The following is a 21,736-nucleotide window of genomic DNA, read 5'->3' on the forward strand; positions in this document are numbered from 1 at the left end:
AGAAGGGCGCTGCGCCGCGCCGCCGCAGCTCTGCCCCTCGCTTCCCGCCGCGCTGCGCAGGAGGGCGTTACGCTGGCGGGAGGGCGGGGGGAGAGGGAGAGGCTCCCGCTCTCGATCCGGGGCTCCCCGCGAGAGGCGGGAAAAGCCGCGGGCGGGGCGGGAGGCGGCTCCCGGCACCCCCCCCCCCCACCGGGGACGTCCGTGAGGGGAAGCGGCGAGCCCCGGGCCCTGAGCCGGCCCTGTGCCGGCCGCGGGGGAGGCAGCAGAATAAATGCAGATACACCAGAGGAAGGAGGCTGACGGAGTCAAAAACCACACGCACAGTTCGGTTTGGGAAGATGGTGCCAGCACCAGGGATGCACAATGTGGAAATAACCCAGCCGGCAGCCACAACCGAGCGAAACACAATAGCCGCCGAGTCCCCACCGCAAAACTACCTACAAATGGGTCCCAGAATAAAATCCGTGCCTGCACTGACAACTCACAGCAAATCTGTAGTTGAGAAAGTCAGACCAGAAAGCAGCCAGAACGCTGCCCCCTTAAAGAAAGCAGAGAGCCAAAGATTGAAATACTTCATTATGATCCCGTAGTTGGCCGTTTTAAAGTTGCTACTTTTATTAGGCAACAGGGTTTGTTACATCGATTGCTTGTTTAAAAGTCATTTAAACCAGTGACATTCCCTTGGGGACAGCAAGACGCAGTGATCCTGCCCTTTGGGGTCGGCTCAGGAGCAGCAAAGTACCACAAAGAAATGGCTGCACCGAGCAAACGCAGGCTCTAGTCCTACTCGGTTAAGTTTGTGTACAGATGAAAAAACAATTCTGGAAAAGAATCTAAGATTGGCAAAATATGTTTATTTAAGAAAAAAATGGAGAAAAGCAAAAGTTCACTAGTTCCATGGCTTTTTTTTTTTCCCTATCCAAAAATTCAGATAGATTTGTTTATACCAAGATTGTATTTCAAAAGCTATTAATAGTGGAAAAAACCTATATACATACTAAGAATATTTAGTTTTTAGTTAAGACCAGGTTATTTTTTGGCCTTAAAACACAAACAAACAAACAAAACAAAAAACACAACAAACAACAACAACAAAAAACACAACTTTCCTCTCCTTCCTGTTATAAAAATATTTCAACTATATAATGTTAAGTGACTTTTCTAGAAGTATTTCATGTCTTGGTGACTCCTTTTCCTGAATTGAGGTACCTTTTACATTCATTAACTACAAAAATTGAAATGTATTAAAATGAAACTAAAAGCTAATAGCAAATACTATTAATAATAATATTATTATATATAATAATATAATAATAACTCACAAATTTAGAATACGTCAAATCAGAACAACTACACTGATACTTTCTTTGGGGATTTACATTTATCTGAAAACAAGAAGTTATTAAAGTGGATGCTGCAGAGGAATGGGAAAGCAACTAAAAGTCCAGAACACACACAAAGCTGCAGATGGATGCGGGCACCAAGCAGCAAGCTGCCAGTCCCTGGCATTTGTGGGAGCCATGCGCCTCTGTGCTACCCTCACACTGTCCCACACCCTATAATGCACAGCTCTGAAAGATTTTGAGGTTTGATGCCCTCAGTTACTTTTAGTAAGCCAAGTCTTCTTTACTGAGATTGTGAATGTGTAAAGACTTTCAAAGAAGTCATGCTTAGTAGCAAATATTTTCTCATCTCCCTTAGAGGTGAGAAATTCAGATGCCAAAAATAAGCATTCAGGCACCAAGTTATATGTATCAGAAGTAACTGTAACCTTGTTGACCTGAAACTGGGTTGAAAGCAGCAGTTAAATGTATTAAAAAATAAAATCCCTGGTAAGGAGTGTGCAAAAATGTAGCAGGACTTGAAATGTTCAGTTCAGTTAACTGAGCTCCTGACAACTTGATACTGTCATTTACTCATCCAAATTGTGGAATTTATGGAAAACCACAGCAGATCAGTAGCAAGGAGAGTTTAAAGTTCAGAAAGGGCCACATTTTCTACACTAATAGTAAAATTCTTATCTGAGTATTTAGACTAATGCCATGACTACAGAGAATCCTACTCTGGCACACATACAGGTTACAACAAATATGAGGGGGGAAAAAAAAACAGCCAAACCTCAGAATAGACCCTTGCAAAGGATGTGTTAAAAGAAACAAACAAAGTGCTTTTTAGGGTAGATAAAAAAAACAAAACAAAACAAAAAAACAAAAAACAAAAAAACAAGAACTTTAGCACCATCAACATGTTGCAGTAGGGAGGTCAGCTGCGTTTACTTTGGCTACTATTTTTTAGTGAGATTCATCTTCCCTCTTTTGAGCTGCCTAAAGTAAACTGAAAAAAAAAAAAAAAAAAAAAAAGAACAAACCAACAATCAGCTATAAAACAGCAGATGTCTAAAGTAGTTGTCCTATATGCCCATAGCACGTACTGGTACTTCTACATAATAACTTCTCTGGCCTCTTTTAGGAGCCAGGGGGCCCGTTATGGATGTCCTGGTAGGACTGGCTATTTGTCTTCCCTGGTTGTAAATGACAGCTAGGCTAGTTAATTTTGGGGTGGACCTCAGACTTTTAGTTACCTGTTTCTCAGAAGATTACTCCAATTTGTATTTCTCAAAGCAAATACTCTAGATTGCCTCTCTGCTAAGAGCGTCTCCTGAGTGTGGATCTTTTCCATAAACAGTGAATTACCTGTTTTTAATAATGATAAATAAGCAGGGAACTATGTTTTTTTTACCTTATTTTGCATCTGTATTTATCCGTCCTAAAAGTTTACTACTTCATTAGCAATTATTTTCATGTTGTTTTGCAATTAAATACAGTATTTGCACTGAATTGGCAATCTTTTTCTAATTAGGAAATGCATTTACACATTTCACAATTGAATAGCTTATTTATTAGATTCTAACTAGTTACATTTTATTTTATCAGAAAATGGTTCTGAATACATCTTTCCTGATTATTTAACATTTCATTAGTTTGCACTGAGCTCTATCTGGATGCAAAGTAGAATTATATGGCGAATAGCATTCAAAATAATTATTTCTTAGAGTGGTCTATTTTGAATGTTTTGGATACATTCAGGACACACATTGTTACAAAGAAGACAGAACTAATTGTTTCTAGCTAGCACTGCATCCAGCTTTTAGACACAGTACATTTTACCCTCACAAATCTATCCTATGCATGGAAGAGGAGAAGTAAGCTTTCTACTTTTTTTTTTTTTTTTTTTTTTAACTCCTAATCTGTCTCCAAACTGGTTGTTTGAATTGAGCTGGATAAAGTGAAATTGAACTGAAAGAAGCAGCTACTGCAAACAGACCATGGTTTAGCTGTCCAAAAACTTGCTTCTTATTCTCTGAAGAGGCAGGGCTGCACACTAGGTTCATCAATTCACTGCGTTCTCTTTAAGGCTTTGGCAACATGTAACTGCTTAAAATTTTAAGAGATTATAGTGCACACAGCTTTAACACGGGACGTCATATATTAAGGGAAAATATTTAATTTAAATCAGTCTTTTCTAAAATAAACATTTATCTTTCCTCATTTGTTCTAGGGAAGTACTGTCTGCAGACTCTAGGGCTCATTTTAGTGGTAAGGCAGTGCCATCTTATGCTACAATGCCAAGCCCAGAGGCATGAACAGATATTCAGTAAGTATAATGCTAAGTAATAGTTCTGATGTACTCCAGAAACCAGTTCTTTGTACATGCACACGTGAGTAGTACTACATACATAATACTCCTAGTCCCCTTCCATGCTTCCTTATGAAAGATGTTGATCAAAACCAAACTCCTCTCTGTGCTTTTTAAAGGCCCTTTGTTGGTAGCAATCCAGTTTTGGCTGCCATTTTTTTTTGGTGGGGCCTCTGAGTCCCTTCCCTGATATGACCAGGCATCAGTCTGTGATGTGATGGGGAAAGAAGTGGGAGTCCTCTGGCAAGAAAGCCAGAAAAATAAGCAATTTTCAGACAACTTTAACAGTTCCAAGTAAGAAATAGTTAACATTAAAAACAGCAGACAAGGCAATGTCAAGTTTTCAACTTCCCAACAGCCTGTCATCCTTGCCAGCCTCTGCAGTCTTGAAGCTGTCAGCTTTGGAAATATGGAAATATTTGGTCATGGCCAAGTCGCTTGGCTCATGGCGAGTCTAGAGCAGACATTCTGTACACAGAGAGCAGTAGTTATCACTCCACCTTGAAGACCAGGGTGTGCGAAAACAAAACAGTGAAAATGTCAAACAGGCATCTGACTTAAAAGTGATTTCCTTTCTTACTTACCTATGGGCAATCCCTCCTGCAAAACTAAGGGGGAAAAACAAACAAACAAACAATAAACCACACAATGCCCCTCCTCAACTACCTTAAACTTCCAGGAACAGGCTGAGGCCTTTGAGTATGTTTCTACTCTGCAGTATTTTTGATCAAAGAGTAAGATGGTAGCTGTGCTTAGTACATCTTTTCTGTTGGGAACATGCTGCAGGTGAAAAGAGTATTACCGTGTTGACAAACGAGATTCCTTAAGAAGTTCATAAGGTGGGCAGCTGGACCACTGGTGGGAATAAACGTGTTAATATGAAAAGCCTATGATACTGAGTTTAAAAATGAGTTTATCTGAGAATTTCTGTAACTGTAGATAATAAAGGAAATTTGAGCAATGGTCACTCATTTCTTGGCTGCAGAAAGCATAACAAATATACTCAGATAAGGCCAAAACATGCAGGTATTGTACTTTTTTTTTTTTTTTAATCAAATCTGTTTCATAATCAACACACACACACAAAAAATAATGTGAATGGTAACTAATGCATTGTAGTTCTTTTATATGATGCACTCTACTATGCAACAAAGTAAAACCCTGTTGGTAGTAGCACTCACTGCTATTTTTATTTCAAGAATTCTTTCCTGTCTTTGATACACCATAATTCTTTGAGACTTAACATACACCATTAAGTTAAAATAGTTTAAAACAGTGAGTAGAAGGTAAGTAGTATTTATTTGACAGAAAATAGAAAACTGCACATTTTTCTAAATGAAGTTTTGACTAGATAGTTTAAATACAATTACACTATAATTGTGTAGATTAAAAATTATAATATTAAATTATGGATTATGCAGAGAAATTTATCAGCCGAGAAAGCCTATATAAAATGTTAACTTTAATTGTTTAAAAAGATGTTTAGACTTGACTTATGCTTCTATTAACAGACATTGCTGCAAAACATGTTTTCAGAGCTAGTTTTGATAGTGTTAATGACAGCTGTATGCACAGATAAGCATTTTTATACTGGAGCAATTTCCTAAGGAAAACCATCAAAACTATTTTGAAATTCAGCCTCCTATTCAATAAAGGTGGCAAAATTAAATGGAAAAAACTCACTGCTACTTGAGTGCAGCATCTTACAGTCATCTGGATGAACTGCATCCTGTTTGGGTGACAATTTTCCCAGTTGAGATATAATCCTATTTTCTAGCCTACTTATAATACTACTTTTCATGCAATTTTACCTTTTTTTGGTGAAAGACTTCTGTGTAATTCAAAATCTAAAGAGAGTTTTTTTTGCACATCCTGCCTACATCATCTCTGTATTTTCAATTGAATAAAATTCTTAAAGGCTGTAAGAAACAAAGAAATGCTGAGTTCTAATGTATTTCATCACAAGAAATGAGTAGCCTTTTCTGATACATATTCCAGCATTCAAGAAGGCAACACCACACCTCTAATATACTCGCATTAGTACGGCAAAACACACTAAACTGTGTTTATAACTGAAACATACTTGTGAAACCTAGAGTATTTACTCCCTAAATGAAACCTATGTTTTACATGAACTATTACAGTCATTTTTACTGCATGTGCCCTGATATGCAAAATACTGTGTAGACAAATAGGTGTCCCTGTTTCCAGAACTTACAACTGAAGAAAAGTGCACACCAGAAAAGTATTGTCAGAAAAATAAGGGCAGAAAACCCAGGGGTAAGGAAAGAATACTGGTATACCTGATTGTTCTTCAATAAATGGGGTCTTAAAGTAAACGATCAGATCACAGAATAGTAAGTGATAATGCAGCAAAAGTTATTAACTTACTGGTAAGTCATTTAAAGAGATTAAACAAATGTCCGTGAACAGATCCCATTCTTAAGCCAGTTGGTAACTGGTTTGGGAAGACAGGAAATAAAATGTCTACCAGAATACTTCCTAGTGGTAAAAACTTGCAATAGCTTGCATTCATGATCCAGCAGGAACTGGTTACTTTTTCTCCAAACGGAAAAAAAAAAAATAATGCAATGTGTAGCTCTAAGTCTAGCTCTAAAAAACTTAGGGAGAAAAGGGCAACTATTTGGCTGGAATGAATTCCTGCTTATATGCACAGCTCATGCAGTCCTTCTGGCCTGAATAGTAAAATGAACAAATCTGAAAGAAACAAACTTTTATACTGCCAGATTTGGAACAACTGAAAGTAGTATCAAAATCCAGTGGAATAATACATATCCTTTTCAACAGATACAAACAGGTGAAATTCATACTTTAGTGTTTTTTGTTGTTGTTGTTGTTTTTATTTATTTATTTATTTATTTTTATTTTTTCTGCATTGCTGACAAAGGTGTCAAGCAATGCAAAGTAACAAATCACTCTGCTTCCCCAATACATATTTTGTCTTCCGCTAGACATCCAGTCACATAGGCTAAATAACTGCTACAAGAGCCTTAGCTGCTTCGTGAACCTCATCACTTCTGTGACCCAAATCCTAAATGAAATAGGAATTACAAAGAATTTACTTTTTATTCCACACAACTGTAAAGATTACTTCAAAAACGTTAAACGTTGTTAATATGTTTACTTAATTTACTCCTATATAGTGCAATAATCACAGACAGTACAATTGCAAAGTACTATTTGCAAGAAAAACAAATTAGAATTAGAATTTCTATAATCTTCCTTTACAGCTATATTAAAAATAAGGCTAAACACTACTCTACAGTGCCTGTTACAATTGCTTTAGGCTGAAGAAAAGAACAGATAGATGAACCCTGAGTAGAGTTGCTAGTTCACACTTTGTTACACCAAGCAAGGTCTCCATTCAATTTACCTGAATACTGGGGCATACGTAGCGAACTATAAACATAGATCTACTTTCCTTTGTCAGAGCAAGTGGAGAGAACGTCAAAAACAAGGAGAGAAAAAAATTATGAGTAGAGTTACATGTAAAGGTACAACAGAAGGATGCTTTTATCTTAACTCCAATTATAAATGATTCCAATTTTTTTTTTCTTGCATTATCATGAAGTAAAAAAAAAAAAAAAAAAAAAAAAAAAAAGAAACAAAACCACATCCGAACAGGAAAATAAAAGAGAATGGCAGCAAAACGCACTGCTATATGTAAGGACTGCCAGAGTGTCCTAGTGTTGTCATCATGTAATCTGAAATCAATTTCCAAGAATTATGGATATACTCCAAGTTACTGGAGTCTGAGGCTAAACAATTGAGGACATTCCAAAGAATTAGATGTGGCAGACTATGACCTTTTGACACAGTCAGTGCTGATCATATTTCTTCCCCTTGTGAAGTAGAATCTCCACTGCATACAATGAAACATGAATTAAACCAACCTACTGGTTCTGAAGACACCATAAAATACATTCACTTATCTCATTTTTAAAGCACAAAATATTACTGGAAGTTATCACCGACCTATGTTTTAAGAGGAAAATTTTTAACCAGTGCAGAAATTCAACTAATTACTTTCTGTCATTTTGCTTTTCTCAGGGAATACAAACACTCTGTCAATTAACAGTTTGCTGATGGAACTGTATTTGTATGGATGTAACCTGTGTCTGCCACTAGTTTGGATCCCAATTTGGATCCACAAAACCTACACCATAGCTGCCTCATTTGGAACTTTCTGACACTTTGGAAACTGAAATACTCCCATCTAAACATCCTTAGCACTATCTAGGGTCATAATGTGCACCCCTCACAGTGCAACTGTGTGCAGCACTTCCTTCTTTCACTTGGAGAGCCTCATCTTATGAGGATTCAAACTGAAGGTTGCAGAAGATGACTGCCCACAACAGGAAACAAATAGCAAGCTGCAAATTCGATGTGAACAAACAGTGAAAGACACAGAAATGAGCTGTACAGAAACAGATAAGGAGAAAACGTGCTTTTTTTTTGTTCTTCTTGTTTTGCTTTTTTTTTTTTTTTTTTTTCCAACAACAGCAGTATCCTGAACATCTAAACAATTTTCCATAAAATATGTTCCTGACTAGGACTTGTGTTTGCCATGTGTAGAGATATACTGAGGGGGAAAAAAATGCATTGATCTCACTAAAGGTACCTTGCCTGAAAACTTCAAGGCCAGCTACCTGAAGGTTTGCCATTTGGCAAGAAGAAACAACCTAGGTGTTGGTGGAGAAAAAAAAAAAAAAGAATATAATGATAAATTGTTGAAGTATCTCAATCACACCGACTTGCAGGTGTAATTAATAGTGACCATGTATTTCACGTGGCTTAATGTCTTGTAACATACCAGGAACAGCAGCAGATACACCAGAGGGCTGTGCTGCCATCCAGAGGGACCTGGCCAGGCTGGAGAAATAGGCTGATAGGAACCTCAACAAGGAGAAGTGCAGAGTCCTGCACCCGGGGAGGAACAACTCCAGGCACTAGTACACACTGCAGGCCACTCGGCTGGACAGCAGCTCTGTAGAAAAGGACCTGGGAGTCCTGGTGGACACCAAGTTGAACATGTGCCAGCAATGTGTCCTTGCCGTTAAGGTTAATGGTGTCCTGGGCTGCATCAGGCATTGCATTGCCAGCAGGTTGAGAGAGATGATCCTTCTCCTATATTCATCACTAGTGAGGCCACACCTGGAGTTATGCGTCCAGGTCTAGACTCCCCAGAATGAGACCAACAAAGGGCCACCAAGATGATCAAAGGCCTGGAGCACCTCTCCTATGAGGAAGGGCTGAGAGAGCTGGGGCTGCTCAGCCTGGAGAAGAGAAAGCTCAGGGGACTTTTATCAATGTACAATAATACCCGAAGGGAGGGTGCACAGACAGAGCTAGGCTCTTTTCAGTGGTGCCCTGTGCTAGGACAAGAGGCAGTGGGCACAAACTGAAACAGAAGAGGTTCCATCTAAACATCAGGAAGCACTTATTTACTGTGCAAGTAACTGAGCACTGGCACAGGCTGTCCGGAGATGATGTGGAATCTTCCTTCTCAGAGCAGTCTGGACATGGTCCTGGGCAACCCGCTCGAGGTGTCCCTGCTTGAGGAGGTGGGTTGGACCAGGTGGCCTCCAGAGGTCCCTTCCCACCTCATCCACCCTGTGATGCTGTGAACCTTCTACAAGACATTGATAAGAGCAAGTAGGGAAGCAAGCAGATGTACAAGGGAACAAAATGGATGCCCTAGTAGATAAGCATGTCTGATGATATACAAATTAACTACTATATGTCACTACTACAAATATTTTTTTCATTAAAAATTCCCAGCTTGAGCCATCTATTCCTTTTTCTTAGAGCTACTTACATCATCTCAAATCCCTGTGTACACTGAGGCATCCCCTCGAATCCCTTGGCACGGAGACATACAAGTTTTCCCAAATAATCCAAAATTTTGATATGGACCTTGTAATAATGCAGAAGACCCTCACATTTTTTCTTTTGATTCCCAATATGAATCTTTAAGATTGGGGAGGAAAAGAAGAAAAAAGCTGAAGAATGACATTACATTCAGCAATTAATGTGTATCCCCTAACTTCCAGCTGACGTATTTCTGTACAATCAGCTGAGCCCCCTTTCTAGATGATCTCAGCAACACAATGCAGACCCCAATCCTGAAAAGGTCTATTTGCTTTATTTCACATGCCTAGGCAAACCTACAGAATTGAGCACATGGGTTTACACGATGGGCAGCATTAATTAAATTAATTAACAAGATTTGTCTTGCTAGGAATGGACATCAAAATATGTGATTTGAATATTCAAAATATTCTGTTCGCATCAAAGAGGCCCTAAGAATATTTAGCCAAAAGTACAAATGGAAACAATAATCTGACACTTCAAAGTTGGAGGAAATTCTGAGTGCTGGAGAAGAAAGCACAGAAAATAGAATAATTCTTATTCACAAACAAAATTAGTCAATGAAAAACATATTTTCTAAACCAGTTACCTTTGCTTTCAGTTTTCTAACTACTTATACAAAATACAAGAAAGCAGTTTGAGTATGTTCAGCCTTTACTTGTATGTCCAAAACATGCCTCAAATAGAATAAATATTTTTCATGTGGTAATTAAGAGGAAAGGAAGGAAGTTTAGCTGATTGGTAGTTTGCTTCAGTCTTTAGAAGATTAATATCCATGGGTCGTAAAGTAATCTAAGCTTTAGAGCCGAGTATGACTTCCACACCCACATACCCTCTGTTTAAAATATAGATAAAGGATGAAGATATGCTTCATTAAGACAGAATGTATCTGTGTTATCACTGACAAAAACAATTAGAAATTAATCGGAAACAAACTCATCCACAGTTTGGTCTGCATGCCTCTTGCCAGAATTTTTAGTAGATAGGCAGATTTTAAAACAAATGAATACCCTTGCACCGCGTGACACCCTGTTCTTTTTTCTTTAAGGACCTAATAGGCATTGTCTTATCTTTCACTAAGTAGTAGAACAGTTGCATGGTTTTCAATTTCAGAGCATAACATTATTATTTGTACCAGGAACCAAGGTCTGCAGTATACTGGAACAGCTTCTCCAAACAGGCTATTTTGATTTAAATTCTACTAATGGAAAGTGTTTGTTTCTTTAATGTAAAATGTGTGTTCTTTAAAAACTATCCACACTTTAAGATTAAGTTCCATGCCATGCTGTCAAAGACATATGTGCAAGTTCTTGAAGCCTCTTTAATGTCCTTTTTAAAAGGATCGTAAACTGGAGTCTTAGGGGAGCGAGCTCTTCAAAGCTGTGCTTGGTAACATCGTTCACATGGGGTATTTCTAACCCTGACCAGTTCCTCACACACTCACTTGAAGCTCCTACAAATTCTACATATACTCACATATACAAATTAATATCTCTTTAGTCAGCAAATAGTAAAGCAAACATATAAATACCACTTCTTATGCATGATAATCACTTTTAATATCTACAAAAGACGTCAAGGAAAAAAAACCTAAAGGTAAGCTCTGAAATCAATAGAAAGGCACCTGTCTTTTTTTCTCTCAAAACATTTGGCATTTGTGCTTTCACATCACAGCTTAAAAAATATGTGAATACAGGTGAAACATTATTGAGATAATAATTCTTTAAATAAAAATTTAAATGCTATGTTACAAACTTTAAAAACAATACTATTAAAAGTGTTTTAATTGTGTATTATGTGAAAGTGAAAGAAAATTCACATTTATTTAATGACAAATTTTACTGCACTTCTAAATGAGTAGCTAACTTCAAAAATACACTTCTCATGGTTTTATATCAGACAGTATATAATTAAAAGGTTAGAACAATTTGAGTTAAAAGACATTACAAAACAAAGCACTTAAAATTATTGAACAAAATATTACAGCCAAGTTATTTCAGATATTTGAAATCACCTTCCTTGGGTCATGATTCAAAGACTATGATATCTGCAAGTAAGGTCAAAAAAGGCTAATGACCCCCAAGTATTTTTTTTCTTAAAGCACGGCTGCAACTACAAAAATGGATAGATTTGAGTATAACAAACATCTTAAATATATTATGAAGTGAGGTATGGTAGTGTCGAAGTGCTACAGTGGATTTCTGCATATTCAAACTTATTTCAGGTCAACTACTTTGAAGTTTGAGATCAGCAGGCTACTGACTGCTTGCTGCAATGTTTTGTCGTATGACCTCTTCATTTAGATGTTCAATGGTCACAGAGAAGTTACATTCAATTAAGCAGAAACTAAGAACATGATCAGATATGACTGATCATATCTGGCAATTTAGAAGGCAAACTGTAAGTAAAAATGCAAGCATACAACTTATAATAAATACATTTTCAAGCATTTAACATTATCAATATTTTAAAAAGAATTTAAATAATAAATGCAACTATTTTATACAGAACTGTACCATTTATTATACACACAAGTATATCAGTTCCCTTTGTTTACAAAGGCTGGTTACAGATATATGGAATGTTACAGTACCATCTTGCATAAAATTTTAGTACAATTCGTACTTCAAAAAAGGGTGCAAAACACCAGCCTAATAAATCTGACTGAATTGAAATATTTTTAATTACATCATTAACACATACACAACAAGCTGTACATAAGCCCACTTTTCAATCACCACTTCAAGATACTGTAGCAAGTACATTAGATTATAAATGATTCCAACTACTCAGTTAAATTTATTAAAGGTTTGCACTGCTACTCACTCTGGAACCTTTGAGATATAGCCTGTACTCATGAATTACTGAGCTCTTGTTAGTACAGTTAAAAGGCAGTCAACATCAGTTGCCAAGTACTAGTCACAAGAGATTTCCTCAGAGAAACTTCACCTGGGAACAAACATTTTTGGATACTTTTTTCCTTCAAAAATTAAAAAAAAAAAAAAAAAGAAAAAAAAGAAGAAAAGTTTTATGGGGTCAAGACTCTCCGTTCTGTACCTTGGATGCTGGTGGATGCATGAAGTCCTTAAAGGGAACAAGTGCCTCCTTCAGAGCAGAGCACACTTCTGAGGAGGAGCAGGTGATACATTCTACTAAAGTCGGGTACAAGGCAATAACTTGCGCCCATGTGTTAGCATCAACTGCAATGAAGAAAAGAACAGATTAGATCACTTTGTACCATCCAAATTCTTACAATACATTTTTAAATACACACGTAAGTTAAGAACTCACACAGATGCCTAAACTAAAATATCTCTACAGGGTCCTCAGCCATGATGTAGGATTTGCAGGAAAACGCCATACTCTTTTGCAGCAGCATCTGTAAGCCAGATGGGATATCCATAAAATGGTACCACACACTTGTGTTTCTACACAGTTCATTAACTGTGTTTTCTGGATGAAGAATAACTGACAAATTGAAGATGCTACTTTTGTTTAGTCCGTAACACACATACATTTTCTGCCTACTTTTCTCAGCTGTTGGTAGGAAGCTGAATTGGACACGTTTCACTTTTGGAAATGTCATTAATGAGGCCTACTAATTTCAAAGCAATCCAGGCTATAAGAAATATAGAAAGCAGAGGGAGAAACACTGCACCAGGACACAGGAATATCCATGGTATATTATGGATATGTCGGACTATATATATTATAGTCCAACAAGTGAAATTAAACATTGTTAATGAATCTTATTTATCACATAGTTTCCTCATTTGTCTCTGTTTTAACTTCACTTCAAGAGAGAACAAAACCCTTATTTCAGATAGCATTTTTATTACAGAAATAAAATGATTAAAAGCTAGGACAAGTGGGTGTGAAGTGATTCTCCAGTGGCCCTCTTATAAGAAAGTATGCAGCAGTTTCGGGACTCACTACCACATGCTGATCAATGAAGAATGTCTCTCATTGCAGGAGGATGGATATGGGGAGTAGGCCATATCCATCTGAGCTGGCTATTTTACCCCTCTAAAGCAAAACCCTGCCAAATTAGCACTTCAGTCCCAAAACTTTATCTTCTCTGGAGTAGTTCTATCGCAGACTCACAGAATGGTTTGGGTTGGAAGGGACCTTAAAGACCCTATCACTACACCCCCTGAAGAGCCCCTTCCCAGCTTTCCTGCAGGCCCCCTTTCGGAAGGCCACTATAAGGTGAAGCCTTCTCTTCTCCAGTACGAACACCCCAACTGCCTCAGTCTGTCTTCATAGGAGAGCTGCTCCAGCCCTCTGAGCATCGTCTGCCCTCAGCCTTTTGCTGTCAGCCTGGGAAACAGCGCTATCAACATGCATGCTGACTGATGCTGCAAACGAGGCATCACATCTTTCAGAAAACCCACTCACCTAGGTTTTTCTGGAAAGACTGCTTTGTTTCAGGACTGACAAGTTTTTTTTCCCTTCCTCACAATATCAAAAAAGAGGGAGGTAGAGGGAAGCAATAGATATGCTATTCTGTCAGAGCTGTGGAGTACAACACAGCTAGTTTAGCAAAGAGGCAGCACTAAGCAGTACGATGATACTAATAATATTCCTCATAGGCATCTGTTAACTTGAAGATCTGGAACTTCAGGAAAGGGGAAACAAGCCATGAGTACAACAGAAAAGTATCTATTTATCAGAAGTTGATTTAGTATCTCCAACTGAGTTTTCCGGTGGGCACCCCCCCACATACAGTAGGTGCAGCTGACAGGAGGACCAGGACACGTTCCCATAAATGAAGTTCAGATCCCCTCTTTTAATCAGGCCTTTATACACATCTGTCAAACATTTACAGCATCACTTAGCATCAATGAGTGTAGGCATTATGGGGGCAGGAGGTACTACAGCAGAAAGGGAAGGAAAGCAAGACTTCATGCTTATTTAACAGCCTGCCCACTCATTTCACTGGTACACCCCTTTTACTGCAGAGCGCACCTATGGGAATGAGATCCACGGCAGCCTAAAGAGTTATCATGAGAAAGAAAAAAAGAATGTAGCAAAACTAACAAATATAATTACATATATTTAAGAATTCTATTAACATTTTATGGAAGTTTAATTTGTTTTCATAAAACAGAAAGCTCTATCTAATAAAAGACATCAGAAATCCAAATTTTGTATTTATTAAACATATCTTAGAACCTTATAATGTTAGCTATACTGGGAAAAAAACTTTTTGTCTACCTGCCACCTACATATACATAGAATTACACAATACTGAATCTTACAGAATACACTTTCCTTTCCAATTTGTATTAAAAGCACTACAGGAAGGAATAAGTAAATCTTTGTGGCAGATATGGTTTTATATTGTTTAGAACCAGGTTGTTTAACAATCACTTACCATTTTCAGGCTGAGTTTTTTTAAGTGAATCTATGAGAGTACTGACAGCTTTTAAAACAAATATGATTTCTGTTACTTGTTGCCTACAAAGGGAAAAATGCAAACAGTCAACTACTAATTTTTATTTCAAGACTATAAATTTTCCATCAAAGTTATACAACATTAAAAAAAAAATGTAATGAAGACAGCTGCCTAACAAGAAAAAAGGATATTAAGAGAATAAGGTTATCATTTGTCTGTAACTTTCCAACTATCATAGCTGTTGCCAGCTAGGATGGCTTTCAATTTGATGTTTAGAAAGAGTAACAGCATACATATCTCAAACTGAAAATACTGACGTACATGATTAACTGTAACATGGAAAGAATCAATTCCATCATTCACGATCAAAGCTTCAAAAACATTTCAGCTGAAGTTAACTGAAATTTAAATAAGTTCCCATTTGAAAGAATTTCCTGGTACTTAGGGCAATTTTCTGTTTCAAGAACAATTACTCGAATAATGATTCAAAATATTACTATTTGGATATTTTGTCTTATTTTCAAGGAGACTCTCCACCTCTCAATTTAGAAACTATAAATAGTTCTGCTAGGAATAAAGGAAAATTAGATTTCAGAAATATCAGAGATATCAGAAACATTGTTTCAGTAATTGAAAATATTTATTACTGAGTCATACCCCTATCTTCTCTGTAACAGCACTAAGCATGACCATTGTTTTTAAAGGTTTTTCCAGTCAACAGAATTTTGATATCAGCATTTCTTTATAATATTTCCCATGCATTTCTTAGGCTTTAAATTTCACAAAGACCTAAAACACCCACACCCCACACCCCTAACAAACACATGACTGAGACATATTTTTGAATGCATCCTTCTTCCCATAAAGTAGTGGGAATACCCTTCATTTCCTAAAGACATTGAACATACCGTGGAAGAGGACATTTGCCACTCAATCTCTCATCTTCTATGTAGCGATGCAATACATCCTGTGACCTTTTCAAGAGCACAGAAAGTGCCATTCTAGAGATGTAGCCTTCCTGAGGAGTTGTGACTTTATTACTGAATGAAAACTGGAGCAGTGTTTCAAAACACACCTTAGAGAACTCCTCTCTCATTCGAATATCTATTTCTGCTTCTGTCAAAGTAAAACATCATATTTAATTGTGCAGTGCGCATGCCAAAACCCAAAATGTTGCATTTCAATCAGTTAATAATATTTTGCAAAAAGATTATCACTCCTGTAGTACTAAAAAAGATAGTAAGATTAACAGTGATATTGACAGATATTAAGAACACATTGTGAGAAAAAGCAACTGCAATATTCACAACAGTTCAAGAAATAAAAGAATATTCAATACATTCAGCAGCATGTCACCTACTTAACACTGCTTTAATAACAAAACACATTCAAGCAAATTTATTTAATTTATTTATTTTAAGAAAAAGGTAATGGCAACCCCAGTTCCACATCACCATTACTAATATCTGGTACTGTACAATCCAAACATTTTTCTCTGTAATGCTTTATGTCTTTTTTTTTTTTTTTTTTAATCTTTCAAGATATATATATATATGCAATTTTTTTTTTAAAGGCAGAGAACGTATCTGGTTGGGTACAATATATTGTTATGCTACAGTCATTTAATTTTTAAGAACTGGATATCATGTCTGTCTTACAATTGCCTGAAATTACTGTCAACAATTGCAGCTGGCATAACAGAAAACAAATTATGCAGAAAGTTCAGAAAAGACTATTAAAAAAAAAAAAAAAAACACAAATACAATATTTTACATGATACTGACCAAAAAGTAAGGAAATAATTTTTAAAAATTGCAAGGAATGTTCTGCAGCTTCCATGAGACAAAATATAGTTTATAAAAACAGGCTGCATATTAAATTGACTATAGCATATACACGTCATGGAATTTCAAGTCTTTATTAGAATATGTACTGCCAACATTTTTGTTACTTTCTAGTAGATTTAAACATAATTTTCTGTATTTTTGTCATTCAGCTACCATACCTGTAAATGAGGATGACTGAGAGTGTATCGAGCCTTTATTGAGCATAGTCATTATTTGACCAACAAATTCCTTAGGAATAAAATTAGCATACGGTAGTATCTCTGTGCTAATAAGCTGCACCACCTAAAATAAATGAATTAAATAAATTTATATTGGTTTTCTGAATATTAAAGTTGCAATTCTAGTAGAAAGCAAAAGAAACAGCAAACAAAAGAGACACGCCTAGTGTAATTTCACGAAATATTCCAATGATAGGTTTTATAATTTATAAATACCCCTAAAAATGTGGATTTGTGTGTAACAGATTAAACTCAGACTAATAAGCTTCATTTTTTCCCTATTTCTGAGTTTCTGAAGCAGTTATCATTCAGATTTCTACTGACATTTCAAGTATATTCTTCAAGTACATTCTTTACAGTTTTGAAAAGAGAAGATCTAACATTAGAAATCTCCCTCCACCCAATTCAATATCCTCACTATGACATTAGCACATATATCACATGCTTACCATGTGATATCAGTGAAACAGAACATGTGAGCTATTATCATCTAAACAAGCTTAAAAGCAAGGCACGTTAACTGAAATGCTGTTATTGTTGGTCTTGATGCTCACACACAGGAACAAAGTGGGTTTAGATCTCCCTAAGTTAATGCATTAGATTTCATAGTTCTGCACACTGCAGACAGAATTGTTCAGACTTTTTATCCAGAAATCTTCACATCCTATCTGTTCTGGAGAGATAACAGGAGATCAAACCCATAGACATTGCCATGCCTTCTCTGCAATTCCCTTTCCTCTGTAAACCATCCCTGATCTAACACATCTCTTTGTCCTGGAGTAAAGGAGGATCCAGTCCCTCTTCACTCCAAGTATTATCTTCCTTAATTTTCTTCGGTGTTATCCAATCAAGCATGATTTCCTTTACAAGTGCAGTGGTCTCTGTACTGCACAAACAAGACATCATTTCTCCATTTATGCACAAGGTTTTTAGCACTGAGAACACATCTGGACAGCAACAATGAATGCCACCCCTCAACACAGAAAGCATTCACTTTAGGCTCAGTCATCAGCTTCCTTTGGTTTACAATTACCTGTATAATTGCTTGGCATAATATAATAAGTAAGAATCAGATAATGGGTTAGAGAAAGAAAGACATTCTGTTTTTCTGGTTTTTCCACTCAATGCTGTTTTGAACTCAAGTGGACAAGTTTTTGGCATGAAGCTTTCTATCCTTTACACAGCCCTGAAGCAGTCAAATTCTGAGCCTCTGAATTTCTTGTCTCATTTTCAAAAGGAAAAAAAAAAAATCTCAAAAAAATAATGAATGGGAAACTTTTCCAAAAATTATTTAGGAACTAAACGCTACCTGTGAATGTCACTATTCCGTACATTCACAGTGTAAGACATTTGCTATGGTCTCCTTACCTCAACATCAATACTCTCATTCTTCTGAAATTCTTGGATTGAGAGATTATCAGGAGGTGTACTAAAAAAAAAAACAAACATACTACATTATACTTTTAAATTCACATAATGTGTACAGCTAAACAAGGGAAAATACAGTACATTTAAAGTTATTACATACATCAAGTTGGTACTGTTATATGATAATGATTAACATTTTAGAATAAAATCTAAATAATCTAATAATAAATAATATAATAATCTAATAAAATGTAAAAATGCTAAAAAAATTTCTAAGGGAAACAGCAATAAGCACTAAATTGAAGAGTTTCAGCTGATGGACCTGTTTAAGGATTTGCAACACCAACACCATTTTTCACATGAATGTCAAAATAATCTCTTTTGTCTTATATGTGCAAAAGTTATAACAATAGTTTAGATGCATCTGCAAAAGTATCACGTAGGCATCGCAGTTCATTAGTTTTTAGTTTTTCCTCTCACTATGCAGAAGAGATTTTTGATTTTCAGCAGTTATTTGAAAAAGAACTAATTTTACATTTTCTTTTGTGTTAAAGAAACACACTTTTCATTAACAGGACATTATTTTGTCTCTTTTCTTGATAACTGATACTTATTCTCATTCATAATCAATTTTAGGAAGAGAGAAACCTATTTTACAGAGAATAATTTTGAAGAATTTCAGAACTTTCTGCAATTCTTCCATGATATATAAAAATCTATTTACAGATAAAATGTCCAGAAGTAATTCAACCAGGAATATTGCCCCATCCTTTACAAGATCCTATGTTAACCTAAAAGATCCTATGTTATTATGTGGATTCAAATTCTCTTTCCTTTGCTGGACGATGCTACTGTTGAGTTACTGGGCCAAGCTCCTCAGCAGGACAGAAAGAGTAAGGGCTTTCTACTAGTCAATTGAGTATTTCTGCTGATGTGCCTTCATCAGTCTTTTAGTTTGGATCCCATATGGGATTTTCAAGTTAATCTTTCAGACTTCCCTGTTTACAAACTTAGGTTCTCAGAGTGCACTGAACAGAATTCATTTTTGATGAAACCAAACCAAAAGGCTACAGCTCTAAGCTCCAGAAGACATTTGCCTGACAGGAAGCCAGACTAGAACCACTCCAAAATAAAGCACCTGAAGTGAGCACTCTGTGGCTAACAGGTCCTCATCAACCCTAATGATTTTATGATTCTATCATGAGCTTCTATGTTTTTATGAGTCTATCATTGCTTTACCGACCTGCTCCTACTGCACTGTACTGTTTTTACTAATACAAATTAAGTACTTTAAATATAATTTCTGCTGACAAGTAAGGCATTGAAGGCAGAGAACTAAGCAGCAGGTTCAGAGAAAAAAGATTAACAAAAATAAAAATCAAAGGAGGTACTTCACATGACAGAAACTCTGAAAGACGTTGTTTATAATCCTGTATCATGGGATTTGTCTGCTAAAATCTACACAGATTCAAAATAGCCAAATTATTAAAAGAAAAACCAATTTAGAGATGATGACAACCTGTGGTACAGAAACTTCCTGAGCTATAGAAACTGGGAGGTTGAAGGAACTCATGAAAATGTCGCTCTGTGGTCACCTTGCGCTCTTCAGTAGATAGCCTGGTAATCCCTCCAAAACAGCATAGAGGTCTAGATACCTGTCTGTTCTGACCTAGTTATGCTCTCCTCATTTTTCTGGCATAGAGCAGAAGTCAAAATCTCCACATATGTCCCTTTGAAATTTAAAGACAATTGCAAAACTCACTGGAGTGTGGATTCAGTGTCCCTGTAGCATCTGACCTGCCTGGAAGGTAACTTTCTTCGAGCTAATGGAATGAGCATTAGCAACAAAAATCAGAGACAAGGAGCTATAAAAATTCAATATAGTTCCACAGATTAAATGATCTCCTTTTCCCATAATTTGACTTTTTGCCTTTTTTAAAATAACTGTAAAAATAACATTTTAAAATCTTCAAGCTGAGCAACAGCTTGGAAATTTGACCACTTGAAAGGAAGGGTTAGAAATACTGGAATTAAGATTGCCTGTGGTACTTCAACTTGCTACTGTAGCGTACATTTGCACGTTGCAATGCATCTTAAATTAGATGATGCCTTATTTTCTCTAGAGAAACCATCTGATTAAGTACACAAGATGGTCACTACTGAAAAGGAAGGGAAATGAGATGGCCAATCTGCCACTTTCCCTGCCTGATTTACTGCAGCACACAGGCAGGTGCAAGGAGAACAGAGCCCTGGGCTGAACAAAGAACCGAGCTGGCCTGTGCGTGAGGGAGCAGCGAAGTATGGCAGCGGCAAGCAGACCGGCATCCTTTGGCTCCTTTCCAAACTCCCTCTGCACAACCCCTTTTTTTCCTCCACCCCCATATTTTTGAGTTTTTCCTCCACCCCCAGGAAAGAGCAGACGTGTGCAGCGGGTAGTTCGGAGGTAGGTCTTTTTTTTGTTGTTCACTGGCAAAGCAGCTGCTAAATATATGACCATGGACCTGTGCCAGCTTTTTTTTTTTTTTTTATAGGGGTACTCATCTGGGCCTGTCTTCTCTATCCCACTTTCATTTTCATGAAAGGCTGGAGTCTTCTAAGTCACATTCAAATCTGGTGAGTTTGGATAACAGCTTTTTTTTTTTTTTTTTTTCCCTCCCAGTGCTCCTATATGATGCTGACCAAGTCAAGTAAGAGATTTTTGCAAAGTAGGTTTTTTTTTGTCTGTCTCCTGGGTGCTTACCATGAGTCACCTGGAGTCCAATCTGCACACCTACAGCTAATGTTCAGTTCTGACGATTATGACAATATCTATTAATTTTCCTGCTTGAAAATAAAGATACCTCCTTGCCTCAAAGGGATTTTATGTAGATAACTTCACCACTATCTGTGAAATACTCAAGTGTTACGTGTATGACCAGAGACACAAAGAAAGAAAGAAAAAAAAAAGTAATATTGTATTTGTTATTGGTTTGCATATTAGGCTGTCATCAAGTTTGGAGTTACATGTTGAAAGCAAAGAATAAAATACTGAGTAGCTGTTCGTCTATACCTTTTGCAACATAAAAAGTTAACTATGTGAACCCTTTAAATAGTAATACAAACTATTATGGTGTTCATACACTTATGCAGGTCATGTTGAATTACATGGAAAGCTTTCATTCTGACACTTCCTAATTTATGAATTACTGACTTTCTGAGCTGAGGTTTATTTAAGGACGTTTTATGATCTTTCTAGCCAGTCATCCATATCTTACCTACCATATATGCCACAAATTATGCTAGACTTTTGTTCACATAGGAAATTACTCCCAAGTAAA

At 36.7% G+C, this 21,736-nt stretch overlaps 1 protein-coding gene across 3 annotated transcripts in view; it reads right to left on the reverse strand.

Annotated features, from left to right (window-relative positions):
* Positions 1 to 9,930: 9,930 nt before the first annotated feature.
* MON2 (MON2 homolog, regulator of endosome-to-Golgi trafficking) overlaps positions 9,931 to 21,736 on the reverse strand; it is a 70,829-nt gene continuing 59,023 nt past the window's right edge. For 2 of the 3 annotated variants that reach the window (XM_082760353.1, XM_082760351.1), the window contains 5 exons: positions 18,420 to 18,480; positions 16,992 to 17,115; positions 15,895 to 16,102; positions 14,966 to 15,048; positions 9,932 to 12,788 (listed from right to left, as the gene is read on the reverse strand). In XM_082760353.1, coding sequence (XP_082616479.1) covers positions 12,625 to 12,788; positions 14,966 to 15,048; positions 15,895 to 16,102; positions 16,992 to 17,115; positions 18,420 to 18,480 — 640 coding nt within the window. In that variant the 3' untranslated portion in view covers positions 9,932 to 12,624. Of the gene's footprint in view, positions 12,789 to 14,965; positions 15,049 to 15,894; positions 16,103 to 16,991; positions 17,116 to 18,419; positions 18,481 to 21,736 lie in introns of all 3 variants that reach the window. The other variant, XM_082760352.1, reaches the window with a different exon arrangement.

The sequence above is a fragment of the Aythya marila genome (genome assembly GCF_965140915.1).
Source record: "Aythya marila genome assembly, chromosome: 1".
Taxonomy (NCBI): domain Eukaryota; kingdom Metazoa; phylum Chordata; class Aves; order Anseriformes; family Anatidae; genus Aythya; species Aythya marila.